The sequence below is a fragment of the Mus caroli genome, unplaced genomic scaffold, assembly GCF_978045245.1.
Source record: "Mus caroli unplaced genomic scaffold, Mus_caroli_1 scaffold_17, whole genome shotgun sequence".
Taxonomy (NCBI): Eukaryota; Metazoa; Chordata; class Mammalia; order Rodentia; family Muridae; genus Mus; species Mus caroli.
The window spans coordinates 7,895,818-7,923,425 of record NW_028227272.1 but is presented as its reverse complement, the minus strand read 5'-3'; the positions used below and the strand labels follow the sequence as shown (position 1 = coordinate 7,923,425).

The following is a 27,608-nucleotide window of genomic DNA, read 5'->3' as shown; positions in this document are numbered from 1 at the left end:
TTTTCGAGGAGGGGAAGACTAGGGCAGGAAACCCCCACTAGACGGCATATTCCCCAGGTGGGACGGGGGGACCACCTGTGCGATGCATTGCTCTACAATCCTCTAGGGCTGCTGAAGCTCACCCGCTAAAGCGCGGGCAGCCAGCGACCAGTGGTGCAAATCGATTTTGTTTAAGCGCCGCCAACCATACCTGTGCAGATTGCCCCTGCTCCAAGGCAGCAAGCGCCTGGGATATCATGATTTTGTCTCTATTATTTTTCTTATATAATTTGCAAATTAACCATAAGCTAGATACCGATCCGAAGCAAAGGAGAATTCCAAACAAACCCACCCCCACCCATTCCTTAAAATAAGAAACAGCAGAAGAAATCCATGACGAAAAGCCTTCGGTCAAGGAGAGGTCAAGTCTGGTGGAATTGATTTAGACGATGGCCAATCTAAGTTTCTGGAGGGTTTGATCAAAATCAGACGTCCAATTATATAGCAGCTGTTGGGACAAACTCTTAGAAAGGTTAGCGGCATATGTGAAATTATAGCATCATGTTTTTTGCCTTGTTCAACCCTTCCTCCGACACGATTTTTTCATTGGACAGGGTTAGGCCCAAATGTTGCATAATGTCTCTCCCCCAAAGGTTTACTGGGAGCGGGAGCACATAAGGTTCGAATTTACCCTTTTGTCCCTCAGGAGCCTTCCAGGTCAAACTCATTGAGCTTATGGCAGGGCATGAATGATATCCCAGACCTTGTAGAGAGTGGGACGATTTTGTAGTGGGCCAAGCTTTTGGCCACCAGTGCGTGGATATAATGCTTTTGTCTGCCCCGGTATCAAGAATACCTTCAAACCTTTTTCCATTTACTTCGAGGCAGAGTTTGGGCCTTTCATTCAGGGATACAACAAGGTAGGCTGAATCAGTTCCTGACGACCCCATCGTTTTGGGACTGGGGCCTGGGGAGCCCTCCCAGAGGGTGTCGGGGAGGAGCAGCAATTGAGCTATCCTATCTCCTGCACTGATGGAAAACACGCCCCTGGGGCTGGAACATAAGACCTGTATTTCGGGGGAGTGTAGATGGTCAACAACCCCAGGATGGACCACTAGGCCCCGTAAGGTGAGTGATCCTCGTCCGAGGATAAGGCCCATGGTCCCAGGGGGCAAAGGTGACATTGGCTCTATAGGTACTGGTTGGATACTCATTTGGGGCATTAGTAGGAGGTCGGAGGCGGCACGCAGGTCCACCCTTGTGGGTCTTCCTGGGTCGCTTCTTCCGCCATCCCGGATGTTCTGACAAACCGGTTCCCATATCTTTGAGGGCCCTGGGACCGTGGGCCCAGTGACCCGTTTTTTGACACATTGGGAGCAGGAACATTTAATGGAGGCAAAAGCCTTCCCTGTATATCTCGCACTGAGCGACATTGATCTGCTCTGTGGTACCCTTTACCACACCTCGTGCAGAGGGTCAAGACCCCCCCTTTCTTGTCTGGGGCTTTGCAATCTCTTTTGAAATGTCCAGGCTTACCACAATTAAAACAGGTCCGTTCACCGGTCTTCTTTTGTGGAGGATGCTTTTGTGCTAACATGATGGCGGCCGCGAGGCCAGTATTGCTAAGTGGACCTCCAAGCTCTCTACACACTCTTAGCCATTCTTGCAACCCTTTTGATTTTCTAGGAGCAATGGCATTCCTGCATTCCTGGGTGGCTTGTTCAAAAATCAGTTGCTCAATAAAGGGTCCTATCCCCTCTGGGTCCCCAAAGATTTTTCCTGCCGCCTCCACCATGCGTGCGACGAAGTCGGCAAAGGGCTCCTGGGGCCCTTGAACAATTTTTGTAAGCTGATTGGTGGTTTCTCCCTTGTGATTAAGTGACTTCCAGGCCCGTATGGCTGTGCTGGAAATCTGGGCGTACGCCCCCCAATGGTAATTAATTTGATCTGCGGCCCACGGGCCTTGGCCTGTTAAAAGGTCAAATGTCCAATCCCGCTGCTCTTGCGTAAGGGCTATTGCGTTGGCCCTGGCCTGGGACTGGGCTGCCTCATGCCACAAGGCTTTCCATTCTATGTATTGTCCAATGGTAGGCAAGGCGGCCTTAACCACCATTTGCCAATCACTAGGTGTCATGGCAGTTTGTGCCATTCTTTCAAGAATCATAATAGTAAAATTAGCATTGGGACCATATTTTCTTACTGATTCTGCAAGATCTTTTATCTGACTATAGTCTACAGGAGCGTAGATTCTCCCCCCTTCCTGTTCATAAACAGGAAACGCTAAGTGTAGCTTGCGGAGGATCCTTTGGGGAAAAAAGGAAGTTGTGGATGACCGGGCCTCATAAGGTGGGGGAGCGGAGGGAATGGCGGCAGCCAACAATCTCCTATCCTTAGAGAAGACACCGGACGCGGGCTTACTTGACTCAGGTCGCCCGCCTTCATCTGGGTGATACCTTTCTCCTTTATATCTAACTGCTTCTTCTTCTAACTCGCCCTCTTCCTCCGAGGTCAGCTTACTATCCTCGGTTTCAGAAGAATCCGAGGTATCTCTTAGGTGGAGGGCAGCCAGTTCTCGGGTCGGATATAACCCGGGCCTGCTGCTCCCCTTCTCTCCCTTTCTATTTCTCCCGGGAGGTCCTTTTTCACTTCCCTTTTTTGCCTTTTTTACGGTTTTTGTGCGCACACCCATCCTCTCACTACGCTCGGATTCTGACATACCTTCCTGCATAGCTTCTAAAACCTTTTGCCCTTTCTTTCGGGCTAGGAACCATACAACCAAAGCCACGAAGACGATAATTAAAGCCTCGGGCAATCCTTCCCACGGCCCAGTTAGTTGAAGGGAGTGCGAAAGGGTCAGGTAAAATTCAGGCATACCTTTCCGAGACGTAGTTCCTGCAGTTCTGGACCCTCCCCGTCACCGAGGGATCTCCGACGGTGCTCACGATGTTCTTTGTTTTCCCGGGTTTTCGGCACCAGATGTGAGTGTTCTCTAATTCGCCCGCGAATAAGGACACCACACACAATAGGGTTCTTCTGCAGCAAGCTTTATGCGTCTTGAGAGGGAGAGCATAAGCTTCACAACCGGAGACCCCAGGCAATCCGAGCCCCTCCCTTTTATAAGAAATTCTCCCTGCCTCGGACGTGGCAAGCCATGATTGGCTCAACACTGATTGCCCCATCCCTGAGGCGGAGCTGCCCGGGGCGGGGATTTCCAGCACAGGATGTTTACGAGTTGTTATTGAGGAAATGACTCAGCACAGGATGTTTACGAGATAGTACTGAGGAAATGACTCAGCACAGGATGTTTACGAGATAGCGGCGCTCCACAGAATTGCACAATTAATATTCTTGCCCAGCCCCGATAAGGATAAAGATAACACAAAAGAATTGAGAGGTATGGGTTCTTCTGGCCCCAATTCAGCCTATCTAGTTATGCCTTTGAATGCCAGGCCTACTCTACATCTTTTTATTAATAACAAAGATTTTGAGGGGATTATGGACACCCGAGCAGATAAGAGTATCATTTCATCTTACTGGTGGCCCAAGAGCTGGCCTGTTACAAAATCTTCTCATTCTTTACAAGGCCTGGGTTATCAATCTTGCCCAGTGATTAGTTCATCCACCCTGACATGGCAAACCTCAGAAGGACAGAGGGGCCTGTTTACTCCATATGTGCTCCCACTGCCGGTTAACCTATGGGGCAGAGATGTGCTTTCTGAGATGGGAATCACATTAACCAATGAATACTCAATTCAGGCCACTAATATTATGAAGAAGATGGGGTACACAAAGGGAAAGGGATTGGGGAGCAAAGAACAAGGTAGACTTGAGCCCATCTCCCACAACGGTAACCCAGGCAGACGGGGCTTGGGTTTTTCCTAGAGGAGGCCGTTGGGGTTACAAGACCCATTCCCTGGGTAACAGAGGAACCCGTGTGGGTCTCCCAATGGCCGCTATCCTCTGAAAAATTGGAGGCAGTCAACAAGTTAGTTACAGAACAGGTGCAGCTCAGACATTTGGAACCTTCCACGTTCCTGTGGAATACTCCAATTTTTGCCATAAAAAAGAAATCAGGCAAATGGAGGTTACTTCTTGACCTTCGAGCAATTAATGCACAAATGAACCTTTTCAGCTCAATCCAGTGGGGTTTACCTCTGTTATCTGCCCTGCCTAAGCAATGGAAAATTGTCATTTTAGACATTAAAGACTGTTTCTTTTCCATCCCTTTGTGTCACCAAGATCGACCAAGATTTGCTTTTACGATTCCAGCCCTTAATCATATGGAGCCTGATAAGAGGTTCCAGTGGAAAGTCCTCCCTCAGGGCATGGCAAATAGCCCCACTATGGGCCAGCTTTTTGTACAGCATTAGAACCTGTGAGACAATATTTTCCCTCCTTATTGTTGTTACATTATATGGATGATATTCTTTTGTGCCATAAAGATAAGATGCTTTTACAAAAATCCTATCCATTTTTGATAAAAATGTTAGCCCAATGGGGACTGCAGATAGCTGCAGAAAAGGTTCAGATTTCGGAAGTGGGTTCCTTTCTGGGAACCATTATTTTCCCAGATAAGATACTTCCTCAAAAATTGGAAATTCAGCCGGGCGTGGTGGCTCACGCCTTTAATCCCAGCACTCGGGAGGCAGAGGCAGGCGGATTTCTGAGTTCGAGGCCAGCCTGGTCTACAAAGTGAGCTCCAGGACAGCCAGGGCTATACAGAGAAACCCTGTCTCGAAAAACCAAAAAAAAAAAAAAAAAAAAAATTGGAAATTCGCAGAGATCATTTACATACTCTTAATGATTTTCAAAAGTTATTGGGGGATATAAATTGGCTTAGGCCTTTTTTAAAGATTTCTTCTGCCGAGCTTAAACCTTTATTTGATATTTTAGAGGGGGATTCACATATCTCCTCCCCCAGAGCCCTTACTCCTGCGGCTAATAAAGCCTTGCAAGTAGTAGAAAATGCCTTACAAAATGCCCAGTTACAGCATATTGGGGAATCACAACCTTTTGACTTGTGTGTCTTTAAGACAGCTCAGTTACCAACTGCTGTATTGTGGCAAGATGGACCATTATTATGGATCCATCCCAATGCTTCTCCGGCAAAAGTAATCGATTGGTATCCTAACACCGTTGCGCAACTTGCGCTTTGTTGCTTAAAAGCAGCGATCACTCATTTTGGATGAGATCCTAAATTGCTAATTGTTCCCTATACTGCCACACAAGTTCAGGTCCTTGCGGCTACATCTGATGACTGGGCAGTATTAGTCACCTCCTTTTCAGGACAAATTGACAATCATTATCCTAGACATCCAATTTTACAATTTGCCCTGAATCAGGCCATAGTGTTTCCACAGGTGACAGCAAAAAACCCTCTTCCAGAAGGAAGCGTAGTGTATATAGATGGGTCAAAAACTGGTGTAGGTGCTTATGTGACCAATGACAAAATAGTGTCTAAACAATATAATGAAACTTCACCTCAGATTGTGGAATGTTTGGTGGTTTTGGAGGTCCTTAAGGCCTTCCCGGGACTGATTAACACTGTGTCAGATTTCTCCTATGTGGTCAATGCAGTTAACCTTCTAGAGGCTGCTGGGGTAATAAAATCATCCAGTAAAGTCGCTGATATTTTTCAAAAAATACAGGCTGTTTTATTATATAGGAGATTTCCTGTTTATATCACCCATGTCAGAGCACATTCAGGTCTCCCTGGGCCCATATCCAGGGGCAATGATCTTGCAGACCGAGCCACCAGGGTTGTGGCTGCTGCCCTTTCATCCCAAGTGGATCCTGCAAGAAATTTTCACAAACAATTCCATGTGACGGCTGAAACCTTGCGCCATTGCTTTGCATTGACCAGAAAAGAGGCTAGGGAAATAGTTACTCAGTGTCAAAACTGTTGCCAGTTCTTGCCAGTGCCACATGTGGGGGTTAACCCACGGGGGATTCAACCACTACAAGTCTGGCAGATGGATATAACACACATTTCCTCCTTTAGGAGGCTTCAATACTTGCATGTTTCTGTGGATACTTGTTCTGGTATCATTTTTGCCTCGCCTCTTACGGGGGAAAAAGCCTCACATGTAATTCAACATTGCCTTGCATTGCCTTGAAGCTTGGAGTGCTTGGGGACAACCCAAAATTCTTTTTTTTTTTTTTTTTTTTTTTTTGGTTTTTCGAGACAGGGTTTCTCTGTGTAGCCCTGGCTGTCCTGGCACTCACTTTGTAGACCAGGCTGGCCTCGAACTCAGAAATCCGCCTGCCTCTGCCTCCCGAGTGCTGGGATTAAAGGCGTGCGCCACCACGCCCGGCCCAAAATTCTTAAAACAGATAATGGACCGGCCTACACCTCTCAAAAATTTCAACAGTTCTGTCACCAGATGAATGTAACTCATTTAACTGGTTTGCCATACAACCCTCAGGGACAAGGCATTGTGGAACGTGCCCACTGCACTCTTAAATCTTACCTAATCAAACAGAAAGGGGGAGTCGACGAGGCTCTGCCCTTAATACCGAGAGTGGCCGTCTCCATGGCACTCTTTACTCTTAATTATTTGAATCTTGATGAACAAGGCCGCACTGCGGCTGATCGTCACTGTTCAGAACCAAACAGACCTAGAGAAATGATCAAATGGAAAGATGTCTTAACGGGAAAATGGAGAGGCCTGGATCCTATTTTAATAAGATCCAGGGGAGTTATTTGTGTCTTTCCACAGGAAGAAGACAATCCTCTTTGGGTTCCAGAACGCCTCACCCGAAGGATCTCCCCTTCAGAAGATGTGGACAAAAGAGGGAACATTGAAACAACGATGGATACTGACCCTTCTACTGGAGATCCTGGTTCCTAGTATATTGGGGGAATTGCGTTGGGGTATTATGTCCACCTTTCCCCTGCCCATGCCTGTCATGCACAGTGCACAAGTGTTTCCACATTTCTTTACTACTGATAGGGAGCTGGGACTTGCCTTTTTACCATTAGATGGGCAAATTCAGGCTCTGATGGAAAATAGAACTTTTCCCTCAAAGGAAGCCTGTGCTTTGTAGTGATCTCTGACTTGAAAGACCAAAGCCAGTGTATATCCTTATATAATCAATCAGTGGCCTGGCTGAAAGAGGCTGCTTGGGGAACCCACTCTGAAATAATAGCTAATGCCTCGGTAATCCAAGGCTGGTGGCCTAGTCGTAAATCCAGGAAAGCACTGCCCCAGCAACCCAGAATGGCACCCTTTTGTAAAGGAAGATCCTCGGAGGACTCCATGCTTCCTTGGACTGGGTGCCAGGCCAGAAAACCCGCTTGGGTGGTTGAAGAATTTTTTTTTCTTTTTCCCCATACATAAGTGTAGAGATTAATGAAATCTTTGCTGGACATGATTTTACCTTCATGAATCCTGATTGGGCAGATGCTAACCCTTTTGATCAATGGTTACTTTGTGGGGTTAATGGGAGCTGTACCGATTTGGCCATGATTGGAGGTGGATATAGTGAAAAGGGCCAAATGGGTTTTGAGTGGAAGGGCACTTTGAGTGCTGGTTCAGGGTCCTTCGATTGGTCCTCCTCTAATACTAAATATAAAGCTGTTAAAAGGGTGAATTATACTGTCACCCCGGTTTGTGTTTGGCCCCCCCTTTCTGTGGGTGGTAAGTAATAAAAGTTTAAATAGTAATCAATTAGAGTTAGATTGCTTGCTTAATGAATGTTTCTATGCCCTGTGTTGGGATGCTACTAAGTATCCCTTTGCTTTGGTTACTCGCATGACTAGATTTGTTCCAGTTCCTGTGGAAGCCCCTAGCAGTTTAAGCTTATTTAAAGAAAAGATAGATTTTGGAATCTCTGCTATTATAGTTGGCTTGGTAGTAACAGCAGCAGTAGCTGCCTCTGCCACTGCTTCGGCCCTTGCCTTGTCTGCTACGGTTCAGACAACGCAAACCATCAATGACCTTTCGGCAAGAGTGACATCGGCCCTGGACAGACAGGCTACCGCCAACTCCCAGATACAGGGAGGCTTCATGTTGGTAAACCAACAGATCGATCTGGTCCAAGAGCAGGTGGATATCCTGTGGCAAATGGCTCAGCTGGGTTGCGAACATAAGCTGCCTAGCCTCTGTATCACCTCAGTACAATTTGAGAATTTTACAAGAGCAGCTAACCTGTCAAAGGCTTTGTCTCGTTATTTGTTACAGAACTGGACTATAGAATTTGAACAGACACTCCGGGAGCTGAGGATCGCCATCTTACAAGTCAATTCGACACGTCTTGACCTGTCACTGACGGAAGGATTTTCTACCTGGATTTCTGCAGCATTCTCCTACTTCAAGGAATGGATAGGGGTGGTTTTGTTTGGAGTGGCTGTGTGCGGTGGAGTACTGCTCCTACTATGGATGATCTGCAAACTTAAAGCCCAAACAAGGAGGGACAGGATGGTAGTAACCCAGGCACTTGTTGCTTTGGAGCATGGTGCCTCTCCCGATATATGATTATCAATGCTTAAGCAATAGGTCGCTGGCCATCCAGCTCCACAAACCCCTGAGGCGAGTCTTGCTGCATGGGGCGGAGCGGGTGTGCTTTAGCAGCCCAGGAGAGTTGCGAGGCTAAGCACTGCACTGGAATGGCTTTGCGGTCTAATTTGAGCTTCTTCCTGGGAGATATGTCATCTTTCAAGAAGGTTGAGTGTCCTAGTGTCCTTCCCCCAGGAAAAACGACAAGGGAGTGGACCAAGACCCCTCCGGGTGACGAGCCTGGGAGGAGGTTTTGTGTAAGGCCCCTATGCTTGCACACTGGGGATTTGACCTCTATCTCCACTCTCAGTACTGGGTGGCCTGTTGCTTCTAAAATAAAAGAAAAGGGGGAGATGTGAGGAGCCGCCCTCACGGTCGCCATTACAAGATGGCGCTGAAATCCGTTGCTCGTGGTGAAAAACAAGTAGTGTGCGCAGGCGTCAGGGTATCTTTCCATTACCTGAGCCCTGCCTCTCCCGTGGCGTCATCTGGGCTGATGGTGGGCAGCCAATCCAGGTGGTGCACATCTACTTCGCAGCCTATATAAGGGAAGGGTTTTCTGCTTTCTGGGTCTCCTCTCCTGAAGCTGATCATCTACCTCTCGAGATGCATTAAAGCTTTATTGCAGAAGGATCCGAGTGTCCTGCGTGCGTTCTTGCTGGCGAGACAGTAGCGTGGGTCAGAAGGGCATCTACTTCTTTGCTTCTGCTCTTCATTGCTTCTTTTCTTCTTGGCTTCTTCCAACAAGAAGCCAAGAACTCCAAGCAGCAAATCTCATGAAAAAGATTTATCAGAGGGTCCAGAGTGCAGAGGATGAATCCAAGGATGGCTGCCCTCTGTCCCTGGGAGCAGATAGCAGGGAATTAAACAAAGGGTAGTGCTTATATAGGATTTCTTAGGGGGCAGAGCTTTTCCGGGCAGAGATTTCCAGATTGAAGATTGATGGGGTTTCAAGTCCTGAGCGTGGGGAGCTCAGACATTGGTGGGTTTTTGTTGTAAGGTGAGGGATTGGTGGGTTTTTCCTGTTCAGAGATTGGTGACTTTCTTTTTTCTTCTCCTTTCTCTGCATTGGGCCTGTGGTTTAGGATGGGAAGTCCTTTCTGGTTGCAGGCAGCTTTGGCTGAGGCATCATCTCTGTGGATCTGCTCCTAGGATGGCATTTTACGAAGGCTGTAAGCTGTGGGCTATGAGCTGAGGCAGGAAAGGCCTTGCCCTGTGGACAGCTCCTGAGGACAGCTCCTGTTGAAAAGGGAAAGATGATAAACCACTGTGGACAGCTCCTCTGACTGCTGCAGGCTGAGGTGCCATTTTGACAGGACCTACCATTTTTGACAGCTACTGTGGGGCATCTTATGGCAGTCATAGGCTGGGACAGGAAGGAAGGGCCAGCCACTTGGACAGATTTTGCAGCGTACTGCTTAGGGAAGACAGACAGGGTTTCACTGTATACTCGGGGTAGTCTGGAGCTTACATGTACACCAGGCTGGCCTTGAATTCCAAGGGATCCTCTTGCATCTGCCTCCATGGTGCTGGGATTAAGGGTGTGTGCCACCATGCTCAGCCTAACTCTTCTTTTTTTTGTTTTGTTTTGTTTTGTTTTGTTTTTTGAGACAGGGTTTTTCTGTATAGCCCCGGCTGTCCTGGAACTCACTTTGTAGACCAGGCTGGCCTCGAACTCAGAAATCCGCCTGCCTCTGCCTCCCAAGTGCTGGGTCAGCCTAACTCTTCTTAAGTGTCAGGTTGATAAGATGGTTCAGTGGGCAAAGGCACTAAAAGACAAGTCTGCCATTCAGAGTTTTAACCCCAGGTCCCATGACATGAAAAAAAAAAAAAAAAAAAACTCCTAACAGTCACCAGCTGTCAGCTACACATGCATTGATTTGTGTGCCCAAGTCTCTCTACATGCCCATGTGCACACCATCACAACTTAAAAAGCAAAAGCAAACACAAAACCATACTTAGATATGTCATCATCCCAAAATACAAGCAGGGACTTGATGTACTAAAATGTTAACTTGTTATCAAATTAAACTGACAATCTTCTTTTTTAATTTTTGGTGCCCTTGGGGCCAGAACAGGCCATTGAGTCCTCTTGAACTGGAGTTACCGGTGGTTGTGAGCCACTATGTGGGTGCTGGGTTCTCTGCAAGAACAAGTGTTCTTAACCACTGAGCTATCTCTCCCAGCCCAACTTCTGAAAGTTGTTCTCTGACCTCTGGGAGCAGCATGTGACCACTTCAACCCAATACAGTAATCATCATAATACAATGAATTACTAGAAGCTGGGCCTGGTGGCAGAATCCCAGTTATTCAGGTTCAGATAAGGGCATTAATGTTCCAAGCCTGCCTGGGTCACAAAATGATTTCATAGCCAAGGACCAAGTATGGTGGCATACACCTTTAATCCTAACCTTTGAGAAGCAGGAACAGGCAGATCTCTATGAGTCGGAGGCCAGCCTGGTCTACAGAGCAAGTTCTAGGACAGCAAGAGCACATAGTGAGTCTTGAAAAAAACAAAAACAAATCTGAGCAACTTAGTGAGATCTCGTTTCAAAACAAAACTGAGCTAGGGCTGGAAGAGGCTCAGTTCTGAAGAGTACCCGCTGTTCTTCAGAAGATTGCAGCTCTGTTCTCAGTACCCATGACAGGAGCCTTATAACCTCTGAATCCAGCTCCAGGGAGAAGACATCCTCTTATGGCCTCCTCAAGCACTCAGTCATGTGTGCGCATATGTAAATGAAAGAGCTCTAAGGGGAAAGGCATCCTGGCAGTAAGGAGCCAAGAAATACCACAAAGTCACACTGTACAAGAAACCTCACATGGGAAAAACAGAAGAGGGTGACAGCCCTTGCTCTAGTGAGACCCAGCACAGGACTGAGCAGGAGGCAGGCTGTAAATAGGGTTTCTTGGGGGGAGTGGGTGAAGACTTACGGGGTGGTGTCAGATTGGTGGGATTTTGTGACCTGATCTTGGGGCAAGCTGAGGGATTGGTGGGATTGTATGGCCTGATGTTGGGCTTCGTCTTCCCCCTGCAGGGTGGAGTTTGGCTGCTTGTGTCTTGAAAGACAGAAGCTTGAAAAGGCAGGTAAGCCTGTTCAAGTAGTCTTGGGGGTATCTTGGCACCTCTCCAGCTTCATGGGGCTTGTATGCCTACACACATACACACATGCACATTAATAAAAATAAATTTTGGGGCTGGAGAGATTGCTCAGAGGTTAAGAGCAATGAGTGCTCTTTTAGGGGAACCTGGTTCAATTCTCAGCACCCACAAGTATCTGAAACTTTAGTTCTAAGAGATCTGACACCCTGTAGTCTGACACATAAATACAAATATATCTGTAGATAAAACACCAATGCACATAAAAGTTTTAAAAAATATTTTAAAAATAAAAATAAGCTTTAAGCCGGGCGTGGTGGCGCACGCCTTTAATCCCAGCACTCGGGAGGCAGAGGCAGGCGGATTTCTGAGTTCGAGGCCAGCCTGGTCTACAAAGTGAGTTCCAGGACAGCCAAGGCTACACAGAGAAACCCTGTCTCGAAAAAACCAAAAAAAAAAAAAAAAAAAAAAAGCTTTAAAAGGTCTGTGGCTATAGCTCAGTGGCAGGGAGCTTGTCTAGCACATGCAAGGCTTTCTATCCCATCACCTGTTTGGGGGCATATAATTATATTTGATTCATCAGTTAAGGATAAACTGATGAATCAAATATAAAATCTGTCCCATTGACTCCTGAATATTCTCCCCTGTCCTTTGTGTAAATTGACCCTATTTCTAATGAATTGACTAATGGCTAGCTTGCATTTAGTTTCAGGTATAAATTGATGTTAAGGCAAGTCAGCATGTGGACAATTTATGTTGTTTTGATACTGGGTCTCACTCCATTGCCCTGGCTAGAACTCTACATAGACCAGGCTGGCCTCAATCTCATAGAGATCATAAAACACTGTGTGTTCCGGGCCTCTGTAAGGTACCAGAGGATAGAAAACAGAATAAAGACTGGGATAGTGATGAACTTTTAATGCCAGCCCTTGGGAAGCAGGAGCCTAAAACAGTTCTTCAGCAAATGCACCCAGGTAAGAGGCAGGGAACTTCCCCACTAGTGTAGAAGACAAAGAAGCAGAGACCCTTACAACACATAGCATTCTTCAAGGCTAGAGAAGGTTCATCCATGCTCAGCCCTTCTTTTCCTTTGTTCCCTACAGTACATATAATGATGGGTTCCAAAATATATCTACTCTCTATCACCATAACTTGTGATTATTGCTACCTTGCCTGGAAAATCACTGGGAATCTCCAGGTGGGATCCAGGAACTCCTTGGATTATCCACCTGTTTCAAATGCAATCACCAGGGCCCTTTGAGGGACAACTGAAAGCAGAAGATCCAGAGAAGGTGTGGCAAGGAGACCTCATTTAGAGGGAAATACTGGCTCTGGAGATGAAGGGCATGACCTACAAGTCCAGGAGGCCTCTAGGAGCTAAAAAGAGGCAAGAGCTCGACACTAGTTTCCAGAAGGGGCAAGTCTTGTCAGCACCCTGACATCACCAGTGAAACACCTACTGCAGACTCTGGTCCTTTAGAACTCTAAGTTTATGTTGTTTCAAGGTAACAAAAATGTAGGCCATTGGTACAGGAACAACAGGAAGTCCATACAATCTCATCAAGTTTCACTTTGTACTGGCACAGTACTGACAACTTCCTGAGCTTACAGTAGCACTCTGAGTCCAGACAGAGTGCATCTCAGTGTCTTCCTTCTAATGTAAACTGTCCCCAATGGTCCTGGACCTGGGTATTTCTTGCTTCATAGACAAAGAAGACCTGGAACTCCTATTCCCCTCTCCCCCATGTACTGCTATGACAAGGGTACCCCACCATATCCAGTTTATTTGGTGCTGGAAATCAAACTCAAGGCTAGGCAAGCACTTTGTCCTCTTTGAGCTATCTACACACACACACTTTGTCTTCCCTGTCCCTCAGCAACTTAGACTCAGGATCTTTTCCACTGCATGGGAGCACTCTCCCTTCTACTGCCCTGACTTGGAGCACTTTTCACACCTCCAGTCACGCAGGGACTCAGCCTTACCCATTGTTCTGTCTGGGGTAGTGTACACCTGACCACTGAAACACGGGTGAATACAGCGACATATAAGTTGAGATGAAGGCCAGGGAGAACAAGAGCTTGTGTTGGCTCTGAGATCCGTCCCTACCATTCATATGCAAAACTACCGCATTTTGTTTTCAAGATGATAAAAACAGTGACTGCGAGTAGAGAGAGCATAACTCACAGGATAGGGAATTGAGGACATGTTCCGAAGTGACGCTCCGGCGTCCGAATGAGTTTAGGTCACCTCCCTGTTCAACGCGGGTCCCTATGCCTGTCATTCATTTGAAAGGACACGACTGTATGGCTGTTTTCAGAGTGACGGTAACAGTATCGGAATGCAAAGCAGGACGCTCAGGATAAGTCATTGCAGAGAACAGATTCCGAAGGAAGTGACACCCTGGTGCCCAGATGAATCTAGGTTTCCTTCCAGTCCTACTCTGGTGCCCAAGCGGCGTGGGAGAGGGCGATGATACTGGGCTCAAGAGCTTGCGGTCTCTCACCCCCTTCCGTGTGGCCGCCCCGGGTTCCGCCTATCGCCGCCGCTTCCGCAGCCCCGAGGCCCCGACGTGGCGCCTCCATCCCCGGGCTGACACTGGCAACGCAGCCAATGGTAGCGTTTGCGGGGCGGCGCGCGAGGCCTCCCGCCGCCAGAGGGCGCCGCCCGGAGCGTCGCGGGCTGGCAGCTGCGGTGGGTCGCCCAGGGAAGCTGCGAGAGCTCGAGCGGGTGAACGCACATCCCGCTGTCGCCTCCGCACTCGCGCCCTCCGCGCCCCTCGCCTCCTGGGTGCCGCCCCGCAGGTGAGGGAAGGGGACGCGCGGGCGTCGCGGAGAGGGTCGCGCTCTTCCAATCGCGTGCGTGCGCCGCCGTCGCTTCGTGAGCACGCGCGGCCGTTAACGGACTTCAGGCGGGGGAGGGGCGCGGACCCCCGAACCGGCTGCACGGGCTCCTCGGGGGTCGTCATCCGGGCACGCGCGGCGGCCCCTGCCACCTGGACTGCCTGGCCGACATCCACGCACTAGCTTTTGGTGGTTTAGCATTTCGTTATTCCTGGGTGCTGGGTGATCGCGGGGCGTCCGTGTTAGTAAGTGTCTCGGTTTGGGGACGCTCGCGACGCCAGCTGAGTGCGCGCTCGCCGGTGTCGGGTTCGCCCCTTGCGGGTGTTGTGCGCGGCCCACCCGGCGTATGGGTGGCGACTGGCTTCCGGTGTTCGGCCGGGGTTCGGAGACTGTACGAGGGTTCTCGGTTTTCCTTTCCCCACCCTTAAAGAATGGAGACCTGTCAGTTCCCATTAGCGGGAATTTCCGGTTAGGGGTAGTCAGCGCAGGGGTGTGGTCAGGTTGGAAGGTCCTAGCTGGGCCCAAGGGGTGGTGCCAGCGCTCTGACTGGGTGAATTTATTCCGGGGTTGGGCGTTTTTTGGGTCCCCAGATGTTAAGGGATCAAAGAGGGTCATAGTGTTAGGTATTTAAGACCAAAAGGGTCTGGTGTAGACCTGCGCTGTCCGATGGTAATGTGGCCACTGGTAAAGTGGGGCGGTTGAGCACTGGAATGTGGCAAGAATTGAGATTCACTTCTGGTTTCAATTTGTTTGTTTGTTTGTTTTGAGACAGGGTTCTCTGTGTAGCCTTGGCTGTCCTGGAACTCACTTTGTAGACCAGGCTGGACTCGAGCTTAGAGATCTGCCTGCCCTTACCTCCCGAATGCTGTGATTTTAAAGCCACCACCGCCCCACTGGTTTCAGTTTTAAAGTCTGATTTGAAAGATTTAGTTTGGGAGGAAAAAAAAAAAAAAAAAAAAAGAACGAAAGAGATCTCCTTGGTAAACTCCTATGCTTAAATCAGCCAGTGTTTAGCAAGCAGTGTGTTTATAGTTACTTGAGGTGATATCTGTTGTGGCTACGTTAGAATTAAAACAATCTGTCCAGTTTCTTTTTACTATTTTAGTATGGCCACTTCGTAATTTAAAATGGCACGGACCGCCGGTATCGTATTTCAATTGGACAATGCTCTACTGGACTGGGGGAGGGGCTGGGAGCTCTTGCCATCTGCTCTTTTCCTGCTTCTTTTGGAAGTAGCTGCTTTTCATGGAGGTCCTGAAGGAATCCAAGGCTCTTTTCACCTCCGTTGAACTGATGAGCAGAGCTGCACTGTGTGTGCGTGAGTGTGTGTGTGTGTGTGTGGAGTTGGTGTTGGTGTTCTTCATCTTTGGACTAAATCAAGTGCATGGACAGTTTTCTCTGTTGAAAAATGTCCCCTTTCTGCTCTATTAGACCAGCAGGGTGCGCTACAGATGTGAATAAGATTGAGTTATTGAGGTTGAATATCGTCAGGATTTGGAGTGGGGTCTTATGCAAAGAACAGGCTGATTAGTGTCCTCCAGATGAACCAGGACCCCTTCCCAGCTGTGCTCCCGGGACTCTTGCTTGGGGGTTATATTCTGACCTACAGGCTCTTGTCTTGTGGTTCCAAGATCTATTAGTAACAATGTTCATTTGTCAGCTGTAAGGTTTTACAGTTGTCAATATTGACTGATTTTTGGAACCTGCTGATTTGGGTGTATTCAATCCATTTGTAAATGACTGGTTGATAGTCAACTATGGGAATAGTTTGAGTAGCTAGTTAAGGAGATAGAAATCAAAAACATCTTTAGTCAGAATACCACGGGAGGAAAGTTGCTTTCTAGATAATACCTTTGTGTGCTTTGTCTCAGCAAACCCACATTTTCTCCATGATCTTCAAGTGAAATGTGTTTACAGTGCCCGGTGTCAGCTGCGTGCTGTGGCCTCAGCCACTTAGAGTGAAATGGCAGGGCGCCTTGGAGCCCTGGAGTTCCCCAGCCTGGGCAGCGATGAGGTCTCACCTCAAACAGCAAACAACAAAACAATTGGAACAAACTTCTGAGATATATAAAAATGAAGAAAAAGTGATTGGTGAGCGCTAGTTCTCCCTCCCTTCCTACACACACACATACACTCACACTCTTTGTTTTGTTTTTAAACACACAAACTAGGGTCATCAGGCTTGGCAGTAACGACTTAACCTGTCTGGCAACTCTGTCACAGCTTCCTCAGTGACTTCATTGATGTTAAAAAAAATGGGGTTACTTAACTTTGCCAGGTTTTGCCCCAACAAGAATTTTTGCAAGTTTGCCTTTTAATTTTACAAGTTTAGCAATGTGTTGTCTAGTTAATTTCATAACATTATGAAAGATAAGAGAGGATGTGAATTTGGAGCTGAGGGTTGCTCGAACATGCATGGTGAGAAGGCAAGAAGTGTCAGCCTTGAGCAGGAGGGCCTCCTGGGGATCAGAGCACAAATTATCTCAGTGAAATCTTTTCTTTTGAAGAATCCCAGGTTTATATCTGAGATGCACAGTGAGTTGCTTTGTCTGGCTGGATGCTGCTTCCCTTATAGAATCCAGAATCTCTTGGTTGCTTCAAAGTTCCTGCTTGGGGGGTTGGGGGTGGAAGGGAGGATTTAGCTCAGACCAGGAGTTACCTTTCTGGTGCTGTTTGTTGTAGCCTCTTCCAGTTTCCAGGAAAGGGAGCTATCTCAAGAAGAAAGAAGCTGACTCAAGGAAGGGAGAAGCTGTTTCAGGAAGAGAGAAGCTGTTTAGCAGGGCTTGTCTACCTGGATTGCAGTGGGCAGGGTGTGGCATTTTGCCCTCTTGCCCAGGTCTAGATAAGTAAAGAGTCAGCTAATGTGCACTGTTGCAAGACAGGGTTCTCAAAATGTTACTTGAACCACTTGGCTTTATTTTGTTGGGTTTTTGTTTTGTTTTGAAGCTGGGTTTCTTATGTTTTTTTTATATGTAGCCCTAGTTGTCCTGGAATTTATAGATCAGGCTGGCTTCCAAATCACGGAAATCCACCTGCCCCTGCCTCTTGAGTGCTGAGACTAAAGGTGTGTGCGCCACCATCATCTGACTTGGTTGTTGTTTTAAATCTGGAAGTCTGAGGAGAGAATTGCAATTAAAAATTTTACTTGAAACTAGGGACACTTGGGCAGGGAAATGGCTCAGTGGGTAAAGGTGCTTACTGTGCAAACCTGAAGACTCAAGTTCGCTCTCCAGAACCCACATAAAGGTGGAAGGAGAAAACTGACACCATCCAGTTGTTGTCTGACTATGTGTGTGCTATGGCACACGGGCTCACATACATAGCACATACAAAGAATGAAGCCTTAGGAACACTTTTTTAAAAAGCAAAATTACAGGCAGAGGCAGGTGGATTTCTGAGTTCGAGGACAGCCTGGTCTACAGAGTGAGTTCCAGGACAGCCATGGCTGCACAGGGCTGTCTCGATAAACCAAAAAAAAAAAAAGGCAAAGATGCAATAATACTGGACCACTTTTTCTTTTTTTTCCTTAATATTTATTTATTTATTATATGTAAGTACACTGTAGCTGTCTTAGACACTCCAGAAGAAGCATCCGATTACGTTACAGATGGTTGTGGTTGCTGGGATTTGAACTCAGGACCTTTGGAAGAGCAGTCGGTGCTCTTAACCCCTGAGCCATCTCACCAGCCCCTGGACCACTTTTTCTTACATCCTTTAAAAAATATCTCTTAGCCGGGCGTGGTGGCGCACGCCTTTAATCCCAGCACTCGGGAGGCAGAGGCAGGCGGATTTCTGAGTTCGAGGCCAGCCTGGTCTACAAAGTGAGTTCCAGGACAGCCAAGGCTACACAGAGAAACCCTGCCTCGAAAAACCAAAAAAAAAAAAAAAAAAAATCTCTTATTTATATCTTGACAATTTCATACATATATCTTGATCATATACACATCCAGAATGCTTTGCCAGTCCCGTCCCATAATGGAAGTTGAGTCAGGCCCACCTGGTAGTCCGTCTGTTGGGATGCCTTGTGAAGAAGGTTGCTTCACACGAGTATTTGTATCTGAATATGTCCTGGCCAAGCATATCCATGGAGCAGTTTTCTTGGAAGTATTTCCGGGCCCCTCAGCTTCAGCTAAGATGCTTTAATGACTCCACTTGAGTATGGCTATGTGTGCATATGTGTGCAGAGCATGTTTATGCCCTTCCTCTTGAGTGACCATCCAGTGTCCACCCGTGTCTGAGCCCAGGCCGCTGGAGACAGGCACTGACCCTCCTTCAGGAGTCAGGCTGGCTTTTAAGTATGGCTCTGTCATTTCCTTGTGCTGTGGCCTGAGGCTAGCTTTGTGTCCAGGGTCACTTTTTTGTGTATCCTCATAGCACTGAGGTCAGGTGACTTACTACAGGTAAAGCACTTGGCCTAGCCTAGGTGGCGGGCAGGAGAGAGAGAGAGAGCGCGAGCGCATCAGCTGCCATTTCTGTAATATCTCAACTTTTCCTGGGATCTGTTCATAGGAGCTGTTTTCTCCCCGTGCAGTGAAAGTTCAAAGGCTGTGGATTTCTCCATACTGGGCTTGTTTAGACTGAAGGACAATCAATGCCTTTCACCTAATAGACACTGAACAGGGGATTAGAACGGGGATCCAGGGTGATTTTTTTTCTCCCTCCTTACATAACTTCACGCAAATAAGGATTTTTAAGGCAGCAGATCTCTAAAAGAGATCAGAGATTCTAGCTTGTTAGAGTTAATGAGACTAATTCCTACCTAACTTGATTTTCTGATTGGACGTGTACTGCAAACAGCCCTCTGTCAGTTTCTTGTTGGTGCAGGAAATGAATTGCCATACTCCTTGGGGTGTCCCTTACGGTTTTAGGTTCTTCGTGGCTGGCTGTCTAAGTCTGTTCCTAATCTTCACTGTTCCTGTGGCGGTTGGACTAGAGTCCCACCATAGCTGCTGTGCATTGGCATCAGCCATTTCCTGTTTGGATCCTTTCTTCTGGTGACTCCTTTGTTTGCTTGTCCTTCTTTGCTTGTTTTGATGCAGTCTCCTTATGTAGCCCTAACTAGCCTGGCATTCCCCATTTTTGTGACTGTACTCAGGTGTATGCTGCCATATGCAGCTATTCCACTCTGTTTTGTGAACAGTTCTACAGAGTTCTTGATGTCTGTTGTTCATACAGCCAATATCAAGAGACAAGGTCCCTGTTTAAGTGATTGATAGAGGCTAAGGTGGGCATTGTGGCAATTTAAGGTGAGAAGGCAGGGTCTCAAAATGTGTCATTTAAGCCAGGACTCAGCATGAAAAGGAGCCAGCTCTGTGGAAGACTAGGGTGTACACTGGACAGAGAAAACAGCAAACACAGTGCTTTTAGTGTCGTGTACTTCAGGCAGTCTCTCAACCCACAGAAAGCCCACGTGGCCTGGAGGGAGAAGGGAGGCTGTTAGTGCTTAGCAAGGAAGCAAGGTTGCTTTCTTTTGAGTGCACTGATGGATGTTTCCCACAAGTGCAGTAATGAAGCTGGGGGTGGGGTGGGGTTTGTTGGTTTTGATTCTTTGAGATGTGGTCTCTTTTAAAGGGGAGACTGACCTTGAACTCCTGATGCTCTAGTCTCCAGAACAGGACTACAGGAGTGCACCATCATCCCCACATCTACATTGTATTATTGCCTTTCTCCAAGTTCCCTGTGGGAAGTGGATGGGAACGGGCATGGGAGGAGGTCTTAGACGTGTGGGATGCCCGGTGCTCCCATGCTGTCATTGGTGGGCTTTGAGAGTTGATAGGATGAGGAATTGTGAACAAAAGAGCTGTCTACACTGAGTTTCTTAACGGAGGAACTGGCTAGGTTTGGGAAGAAAACTTGTACTTAGTGGGGCCAATTAATTAATTAATTAGCTCAGCAGTTAAGAGCATTTGCCTACTCTTCAGAGGACCCAGGTTTGGTTCCTAGTATCTACATGGTAGCTAGCTCACAGCTGTAAGTCCAGGTCAGGGCCCCAGTGCCCTCTTCTCCCATAGTCATGTACATGAAGCAACATGAAATTGTTTAAAAAAGAATTAACAATTAGAGTCATCAACGAAAAAGTATCAGTAGCCCTAGAATTTGTATATGAGAAAGAAGACCTTTAGTATGTCAGTGTAAAATAGATGGCGTTTTACCAAATGTTTGGGTAACTGGAGAGTCCTTAGTGAGTGGGTTCTTACATTAATGTGTAGTTTAACATTATTGCCTACAGCAAAATGGTAGATCACGTTTTAATTTAATGATTCCTATGTGTATGGAGGGCACAAGTTGTTGTTAGCAGGCCCCAGGGATCATCCTCTGTTGGCCTTAACAGCACTGGCATTACAGGTGCACATTCCTGGACCTGCCATTTATATGGGTACTGGGATCAAATTCGGGTCCTCATGTGTGTGCGCGCAAGTACTTTGTTAAGTGAGCCATCACTCCAATTTCTGTATTTTTCTTTCTTTCTTTCTTTCTTTCTTTCTTTCTTTCTTTCTTTCTTTCTTTCTTTCTTTCTTTCTTTCTTTCTTTCTTTCTTTCTTTCTTGATTTATTTATGTGAGTACACTGTTGCTGTCTTCAGACACACCAGAAGAGGGTATCAGATTCCATTACAGATAAAGTTGTGAGCCACCATGTGGTTGCTAGGGATTAAACTCAGGATCTCTGGAAGAACCGCTGGTGTTTTTGTTGTTGTTGTTGTTTGGTTGTTTGTTTGTTTGGTTTTTTGTTTTGTTTTGTTTTTGAGACAGGGTTTCTCTGTTTAGTCCTGGTTGTCCTGGAACTCACTCTGTAGACCAGGCTGGCCTTGAACTCAGAAATCTGCTTGCCTCTGCCTTCCAAGTGTTGGGATCAAAGGCGTGTGCCACCACTGCCCGGCTCAGTTGGTATTTTTAACCACTGAGCCATCTCTCTAGTCCCCCAGATTTTCACTTTTTAATTCTTACACATTGAGGTGTTTTGAGTGTATGCCTATTTGTGCACTATATGTATGCAATACCCACACAGGCCAGAAAAGGTCATTAGATATCCTAGGACTGGAGGTACAGATGGTTGTGAGCTGCCATGAAGATTCTGAAAATAGAATCAGGTCCTCTGGAAGAGCAGTCAGTGCCTTTAATGGCTGAGCCGTCCCTCCATTCCCTAGATCATATTTTTTAAAAAAAGTAATAAATACTAGAAGGACACATTTAAAAAGTTATTTTATAACTTCAGAATGGATACATTTCTAGTATGTCAGACTCTAATACTTGCTTTAGAGGCACATGCACTAAACTTGGAATCACAACAAGATTAGCAATTAGCATGGCCTCTCTGCACAGACGACACACAGCACAGATTCACAACTCTGTCAAACTCCAGAAGACACAAAGGGAAATATTGATGAATTTAGTTACTGAGAAATAGAATGCTTGCTGTGGAAAGTCCCAGGATAAATTAAAAAAAAAAAAGATAAAATTGGGAGGCATCTTAGGTGTTTTGTCTCAGTAAAGATTTCCTGTAAGTCGAAACTCAGCTGGGAGCAAGTTCATGGAGGAGGCATCAGGAATGTAAGTCTAGAAAGGTCTTGGGCTCTCACCGCGCTCTGTACTCTTTAGCCTCCCTGGTTGACAAAGGTGAACACTCAGTTCCTCGGTGGCATGCTGGAACAGGAGCCCTTCTGATTGTTGGTAGGCAGTGTTACTCCACACACCCATCCCCTTATCCTACAGAGATAAGTGATGCCGACACAGTTGTGATGCCCTGTGTGCCTGGGGAACCTGCAAGGTTGTAACAGCAGGAGATGCACACCAGGGCTTGGTTAAGTTGTAGTACAGCCTAATCACAGAGCATTGTCTATGGTATGTGTGGGTAATATGGAATACTATTTGGTGCTTAGTGTAGAAGGCCAAGTGCAGAGCATCCTAATAGAACAAATAGTCGTGCACAAAATGGTTTTTCTTTTAAGAGACAATTATAGACTCCCGAAATCACAGAGGGAGTCTATAGAGGCCCATGAACCTTTTACCCTTCTCCCTCTGGTGACAGACACATTACAAGTACAAAGGCCATGGGTGTAAGACCGTTGCCCTTACACACTGTGTTGACTTCCCATGAACACTTTTGTGCTTGTGTGTACATGTGTCACATGTCATTTTACATAGTTTTGTCTAGAGGTTCATAACTAGCACCTAAATTGGTTCAAAGAAGTTTTGTTGTTGCTGTTTTGTTTTTTTCTTTGAGACAGGGTCTCATGTGGCCCGGGCTCACCTTGAATGTCCTATGTAGCTAAGGATGGCCTAAAACTTTTTCTTTCTTCCTGAATGTTGTGATTATAGGTGTGTGCCACCAGACCTGGTTTAAAAGAGTTTTCTATAGGATATCTTTGGCAGGACACACAAGAGACTGGAAGCAGTGATTGGTTGCCTTGGGGGAAGGTAAATAGGATAGGCAGACATGACAGTGTTGTTGGGAGGGAGACATTCCTTTCACTGTCATAGTTCCTTGTAAACAGTTTAAAAGATCTCTGTGGCACCCAAGTGGAACTGTCAGAGTCAGAGAGCTATCTGCAACCTTTTCAGAGATGGATGGTGTGGTCAGGAGTCAAGGGTGGAGCTAGAGATCCTGCAGGGAAAAGAGGTGAAGCTCAGGGTGCTCACCCAAGAGGAGGCTGGGTGAAGATGGGGTTCAGGCTGTGACGCTGATACAGTGGCAAGTGAGGTAGGGACAGCCTAGGAATGGCTGTGAGCGAGGGTGAGGAACGAGTGACATAATCTGGTATCATAGCTTTTATCTGTGTGAGAGAAGCAGTGGTAGTGCACGGCTTTAATCCCAGGACTCGGGAGTCGGAGGCAGGCAGATTTCTGAGTTCGAGGTCAGCCTGGTCTACAGAGTGAGTTCCAGGACAGCCAGGGCTACACAGAGAAACCCTGTCTCGAAAACAAAAACAAAAACAAAAAACAAAACAACAGAAAAAGAATTCTCATACTTGTCTGGCAGGGGAGCTAGCATGATGGAGAAGGTGGTTGTCCCAGGAGATGCTCATCTGTTGCACTTGGGGTTTGGTGACTCCTGAGATTTCCCCAAGTTCGGAAAACACAACTGCCTACTTTGTGGTAGTGGGGGATTGCATTTGTGTTCTTCTCTGTTAAGAAAAAAAATATTCACAGCTGCACATGCTGGCACACAATTTTAATCCCAGTCCTTGGGAGGCAGAGGCAGGTGGATGTTTGTGAATTTGAGGACAGCCTGGTCTACAGAGGGAGTTCAGGACAGCACTACACAGTGAAATCCTATTTTAAAACAACAATGAAAAAGAAGAGGAGGAGGAAGAAAAGAAAAAACATTCTCTTTAAAACTGAGGCCTGACTTTGACAGGCTTGAAGAGTCAGGTGGAAAGATGGGTGCGTCTGTCTGTCTGTCTGTGTGTCTGTCTACCTACATGTGGGTATACCACCTGTATTCAGAGAAGAGCACTGGATCCTCTGGACTAGAGTTAGAGGTGGTTGTAAGCCATTGGGTGTGGGTGTGGGTAACTCAGCTCAGTCTTCTGCAAGAGCTTTGTAACCACAGAGCCATCTGCCTAGCTTCTCTCCTTCCCACTCACACTCCCTCTACTGATAATTGACTCCAGGGCCTCATGCATAGCAGGCATGAGTTCTCATCAAGCCAGGTAAGGTTTTGACTCTAAGTCACTCCTGATAGGGCTTGGGATGTAGTCTAGGGGCAGACCACACGGTAGATTACATGTTTAGTCTATGTGAGGTCTTCCATCCAGCCTCTGGCACTCTCTGCCACACTCCCAACACACACAAAGCAAGTAGGAGTTAGTGGGCCCTGGGGCAAGCAGAGCGGGGAGGGGGAGGGAGCAAATAAATGGTCCTATTCCAGAAAGAGAGGGAGAGAGAGAGGGAGAGGGAGAGGGAGAGGGAGAGGGAGAGAGAGAGAGAGAGAGAGAGAGAGAGAAGCTACATCATCCTCGAGGTTTGTCTAGGGAAAGTCTCAGAGGATGTCAATTTCTGAGCTATCTCTGCTGCTTCCAGACCAAACTGTTTAAAAGCTGTTTTAAAATTCCAGAAATAGAGCCGGGCGTGGTGGCACACGCCTTTAATCCCAGCCTTTGGGAGGCAGAGGCAGGCAGATTTCTGACTTCGAGGCCAGCCTGGTCTATAAAATGAGTTCCAGGACAGCCAGAGCTATACAGAGAAACCCTGTCTCGAAAAACAACAACAACAACAACAAATTCCAGAAATAGTCAGGTGGTGGTGGTGGTGGTGGTGGTGGTAGTGGTGGCCGCGGAGGCAGTGGCAGTGCACACCTTTAATCCTGGCACTCGAGAGGCAAAGGCAGATGAATCTCTTGAGTTTGAGGCCAGCCTGGTCTATAGAGTGAGTTCCAGGATAGCCAGGGCTAAACAGAAACCCTGTCTTAAAAAACCAAAACCAAACAAACCCAACAACAACAAAACAAAACCAAAAACAAGGCTGGAGAGATGGCTCAGCGGTTAAGAGCACTGACTGCTCTTCTGAAGGTCCTGAGTTTAAATCCCAGCAACCACATGGTGGCTCACAACCACCCGTAATGAGATCTGACACCCTCTGGTGTGTCTGAAGACAGCTACAGTGTACTTATTTATAATAATTAATAAATCTTTGGGCCTGAGCGAGTTGGCTGAGCAGAGGGCCTAAATTCAATTTCCAACAACCACATGAAGGCTCATAACCATATGCACAGCTACAGTGTACTCACATAAACATAAATAAATCTTAAAAAAAAAACAAATAAAAAAACAATCCCTAAATTCCAGAAATAATGTCATTTTATTGCTTCAGTGTCATGAAATTAAAAAAAATCTATTTATTGCATGTATGCATGGGTGTTTTATACAGGCAAAACACGTGTGTGTACTGCTTGCATGCCTGGTTCCAGAAGAAGGTGTCAGGTACCTTGGGATAGAAGTTACAGACAGTTATGAGCCACCATGTGGGTGTTGGGACTTGAGCCTGGGTCTTTGGAAGAGCAGCCAGTACTCTTAACCATTGAGCCATCTTGCAAACCCACAGAAATCCGTTCTTTATCTCAGCGTCCTTCTCAGAGGTTGTCTTTAACTTGCTGGGAACTACTCCATGAAGGCTGCTCAGAGGGCTGGACAGCCATAGCATGCAGTTGCTGTAACAGACCTGGGCTGTCAATACGGGTCAGCTCAGGACCTCTGGCCCTGCTTTCTCAGAAGTCGGGTCCCTCCAAGGCAGGCAGATGCAAAGGTTTCTTTTCTGGAGAGCTTCCAAAAGCTCAACAGGACGGAGGTTGTTCGGTGGCAGTTCATGCATGTCAGTTGACAGGGAAGAAACAAACCTCTGTGTGAGGAAGGGCTATGTGACTTTGTGTGGAGGCCATTTATGAGAGGCATACAGGATTGGCAGGGTCACAAGATCACAGGGATCCCAAAGAAAGGCCTACCAGGCTCCTCAGTGTCTAGGATTTTTGGAGGTGGGTGTGTCCTGGCTTAAGTGAAGGGCCTAGAGTGTTTTATTGGGGATCCAGAATTGCTGGCAGTAATCTTGTGCCTTGTTTCTTTTCAGATTGCTCATTTAGCAAGTGGATGTACAGGGTAACATGTCCAGTGTGTCCGAGGAGAGAAGAAAGAGGCAGCACAGCATAAAAGAAGGCCTACAGTTCATCCAGTAAGAGCCTGACACGCCATGGCCTACCCCTGGCCATGGCTGGTGTGCTTGGCCGACGGCTGCCTACCCCTGTATCATGGAGTCTACACATGGAGAAAGAGAGCTCTTTTGGGTTTTTCTAGAGTTGTGCTATTCTATTTTGTGATAAAATCTCACACTGTAGCCCAAGAAACCTGCAAACTCCTAGCAGTCCTCCTGCCTAGGCTCTAGGCATGAGCCACCACACCTAGCAAGGCTGAGAAAGTTCATAGTGTTCAGGTTGGGTTAGAAATGACACATTTCCATGCTAACACTTTTTTTCCTTATTCTTGGATATTTTTATATTATTTTTATTGCTGGTTTTAGGGCTAAAGCTAAGAAATTACAGTGTCTTCTCATAACTTAGATTAAAGAATTGTGTTCCCATAGAAGCATTCTGGTGAATTAAATGTCTGAAGTGTACATCTGCAGCACACAGGACTTTTGCCATCAGACTTTACTATTAGGACAGACTACTGACAGACAGATTTTCCCGGGGCACGTGTCCAGGCAGGAGGGCCCCCCTCTGTTCCTTCTGAGGAGGAGACAGTGGCCTGCAATAAGTCAGACCAGAAAGTGTTAATCGTTCTGTATAATTTCTAAAAGGAATAGATGCATAAGCAGTGTTGAACTCAGGGAAACAATAACTGTGACGGTGTTCCATGCCTGAAATCTGAGCACTTTGGTTAGTTCCTGAACTTGGGAGCTACTGGTGGGACTAGGAGGAGTTCACAGCCAAGCTGGGCTATTTGAGACCCTGGTTTGTCCCTTCCCTTCCCTTCCCTTCCCTTCCCTTCCCTTCCCTTCCCTTCCCTTCCCTTCCCTTCCCTTCCCTCCCCTCCCCTCCCCTCCCCTCCCCTCCCCTCCCCTTCCCTTCCCTCCCCTTCCCTTCGAGCAGTGGTTTCGAGAGTCTTTAATCCCAGCACTTAGGAGGTGGAGGCAGGTAGATCTCTGGGTTCAATGCCAGCCTGGACTACTGAGTAAGTTACAGGACAGCCAAGACTACACAGAGAAATCCTGTCTCTGAAGACAAGAAACAAATGTGTTTTGAACCAACACAAAGCTAAAAACAACACTTTTTTTTAAAGTTTATCTTTTTTTTTTTTTTTAAGATTTATTTATTTATTATATGTAAGTACACTGTAGCTGTCTTCAGACACTCCAGAAGAGGGAGTCAGATCTTGTTACAGATGGTTGTGAGCCACCATGTGGTTGCTGGGATTTGAACTCCGGACCTTCAGAAGAGCAGTCGGGTGCTCTTACCCACTGAGCCATCTTACCAGCCCTTAAAGTTTATTTTTATGTGTTTTAAGTTTTTTCTTCATTTGTGTATGTATACCATATGTGTGCCTGGTGCCCTCAGAGGCCAAAAGAGTGTTGGATCTTTTTTTTTTTTAAGATTTATTTATTTATTTTTATGTATGTGAGTACACTGTAGCTGTACAGATGGTTGTGAGCCTTCATGTGGCTGTTGGGGATTGAATTTTTAGGATCTCTGCTCGCTCTGGTCAAC

At 46.8% G+C, this 27,608-nt stretch overlaps 1 protein-coding gene, 1 non-coding gene and 1 pseudogene across 2 annotated transcripts in view; all 3 read left to right on the top strand.

Moving 5' to 3' along the window:
• The first annotated feature begins 6,759 nt into the window (after window positions 1–6,759).
• On the top strand, window positions 6,760–7,627 carry LOC147000576 (uncharacterized; annotated as a pseudogene).
• Window positions 7,628–14,240: 6,613 nt separating this feature from the next.
• The window catches only part of Zc3h7a (zinc finger CCCH-type containing 7A), a 39,420-nt gene continuing 26,052 nt past the window's right edge, over window positions 14,241–27,608 (top strand). Inside the window, exons 1-2 of the mRNA XM_021184950.3 lie at window positions 14,241–14,376; window positions 25,976–26,077. Of these exons, the coding sequence (XP_021040609.1) occupies window positions 26,010–26,077 (68 nt within the window). The 5' untranslated portion in view covers window positions 14,241–14,376; window positions 25,976–26,009. The remainder of the gene's footprint in view (window positions 14,377–25,975; window positions 26,078–27,608) is intronic.
• On the top strand, window positions 23,379–23,541 carry LOC115029659 (U1 spliceosomal RNA). The gene has a single exon (XR_003835219.1). It is a non-coding gene; the product is annotated as a U1 spliceosomal RNA (small nuclear RNA).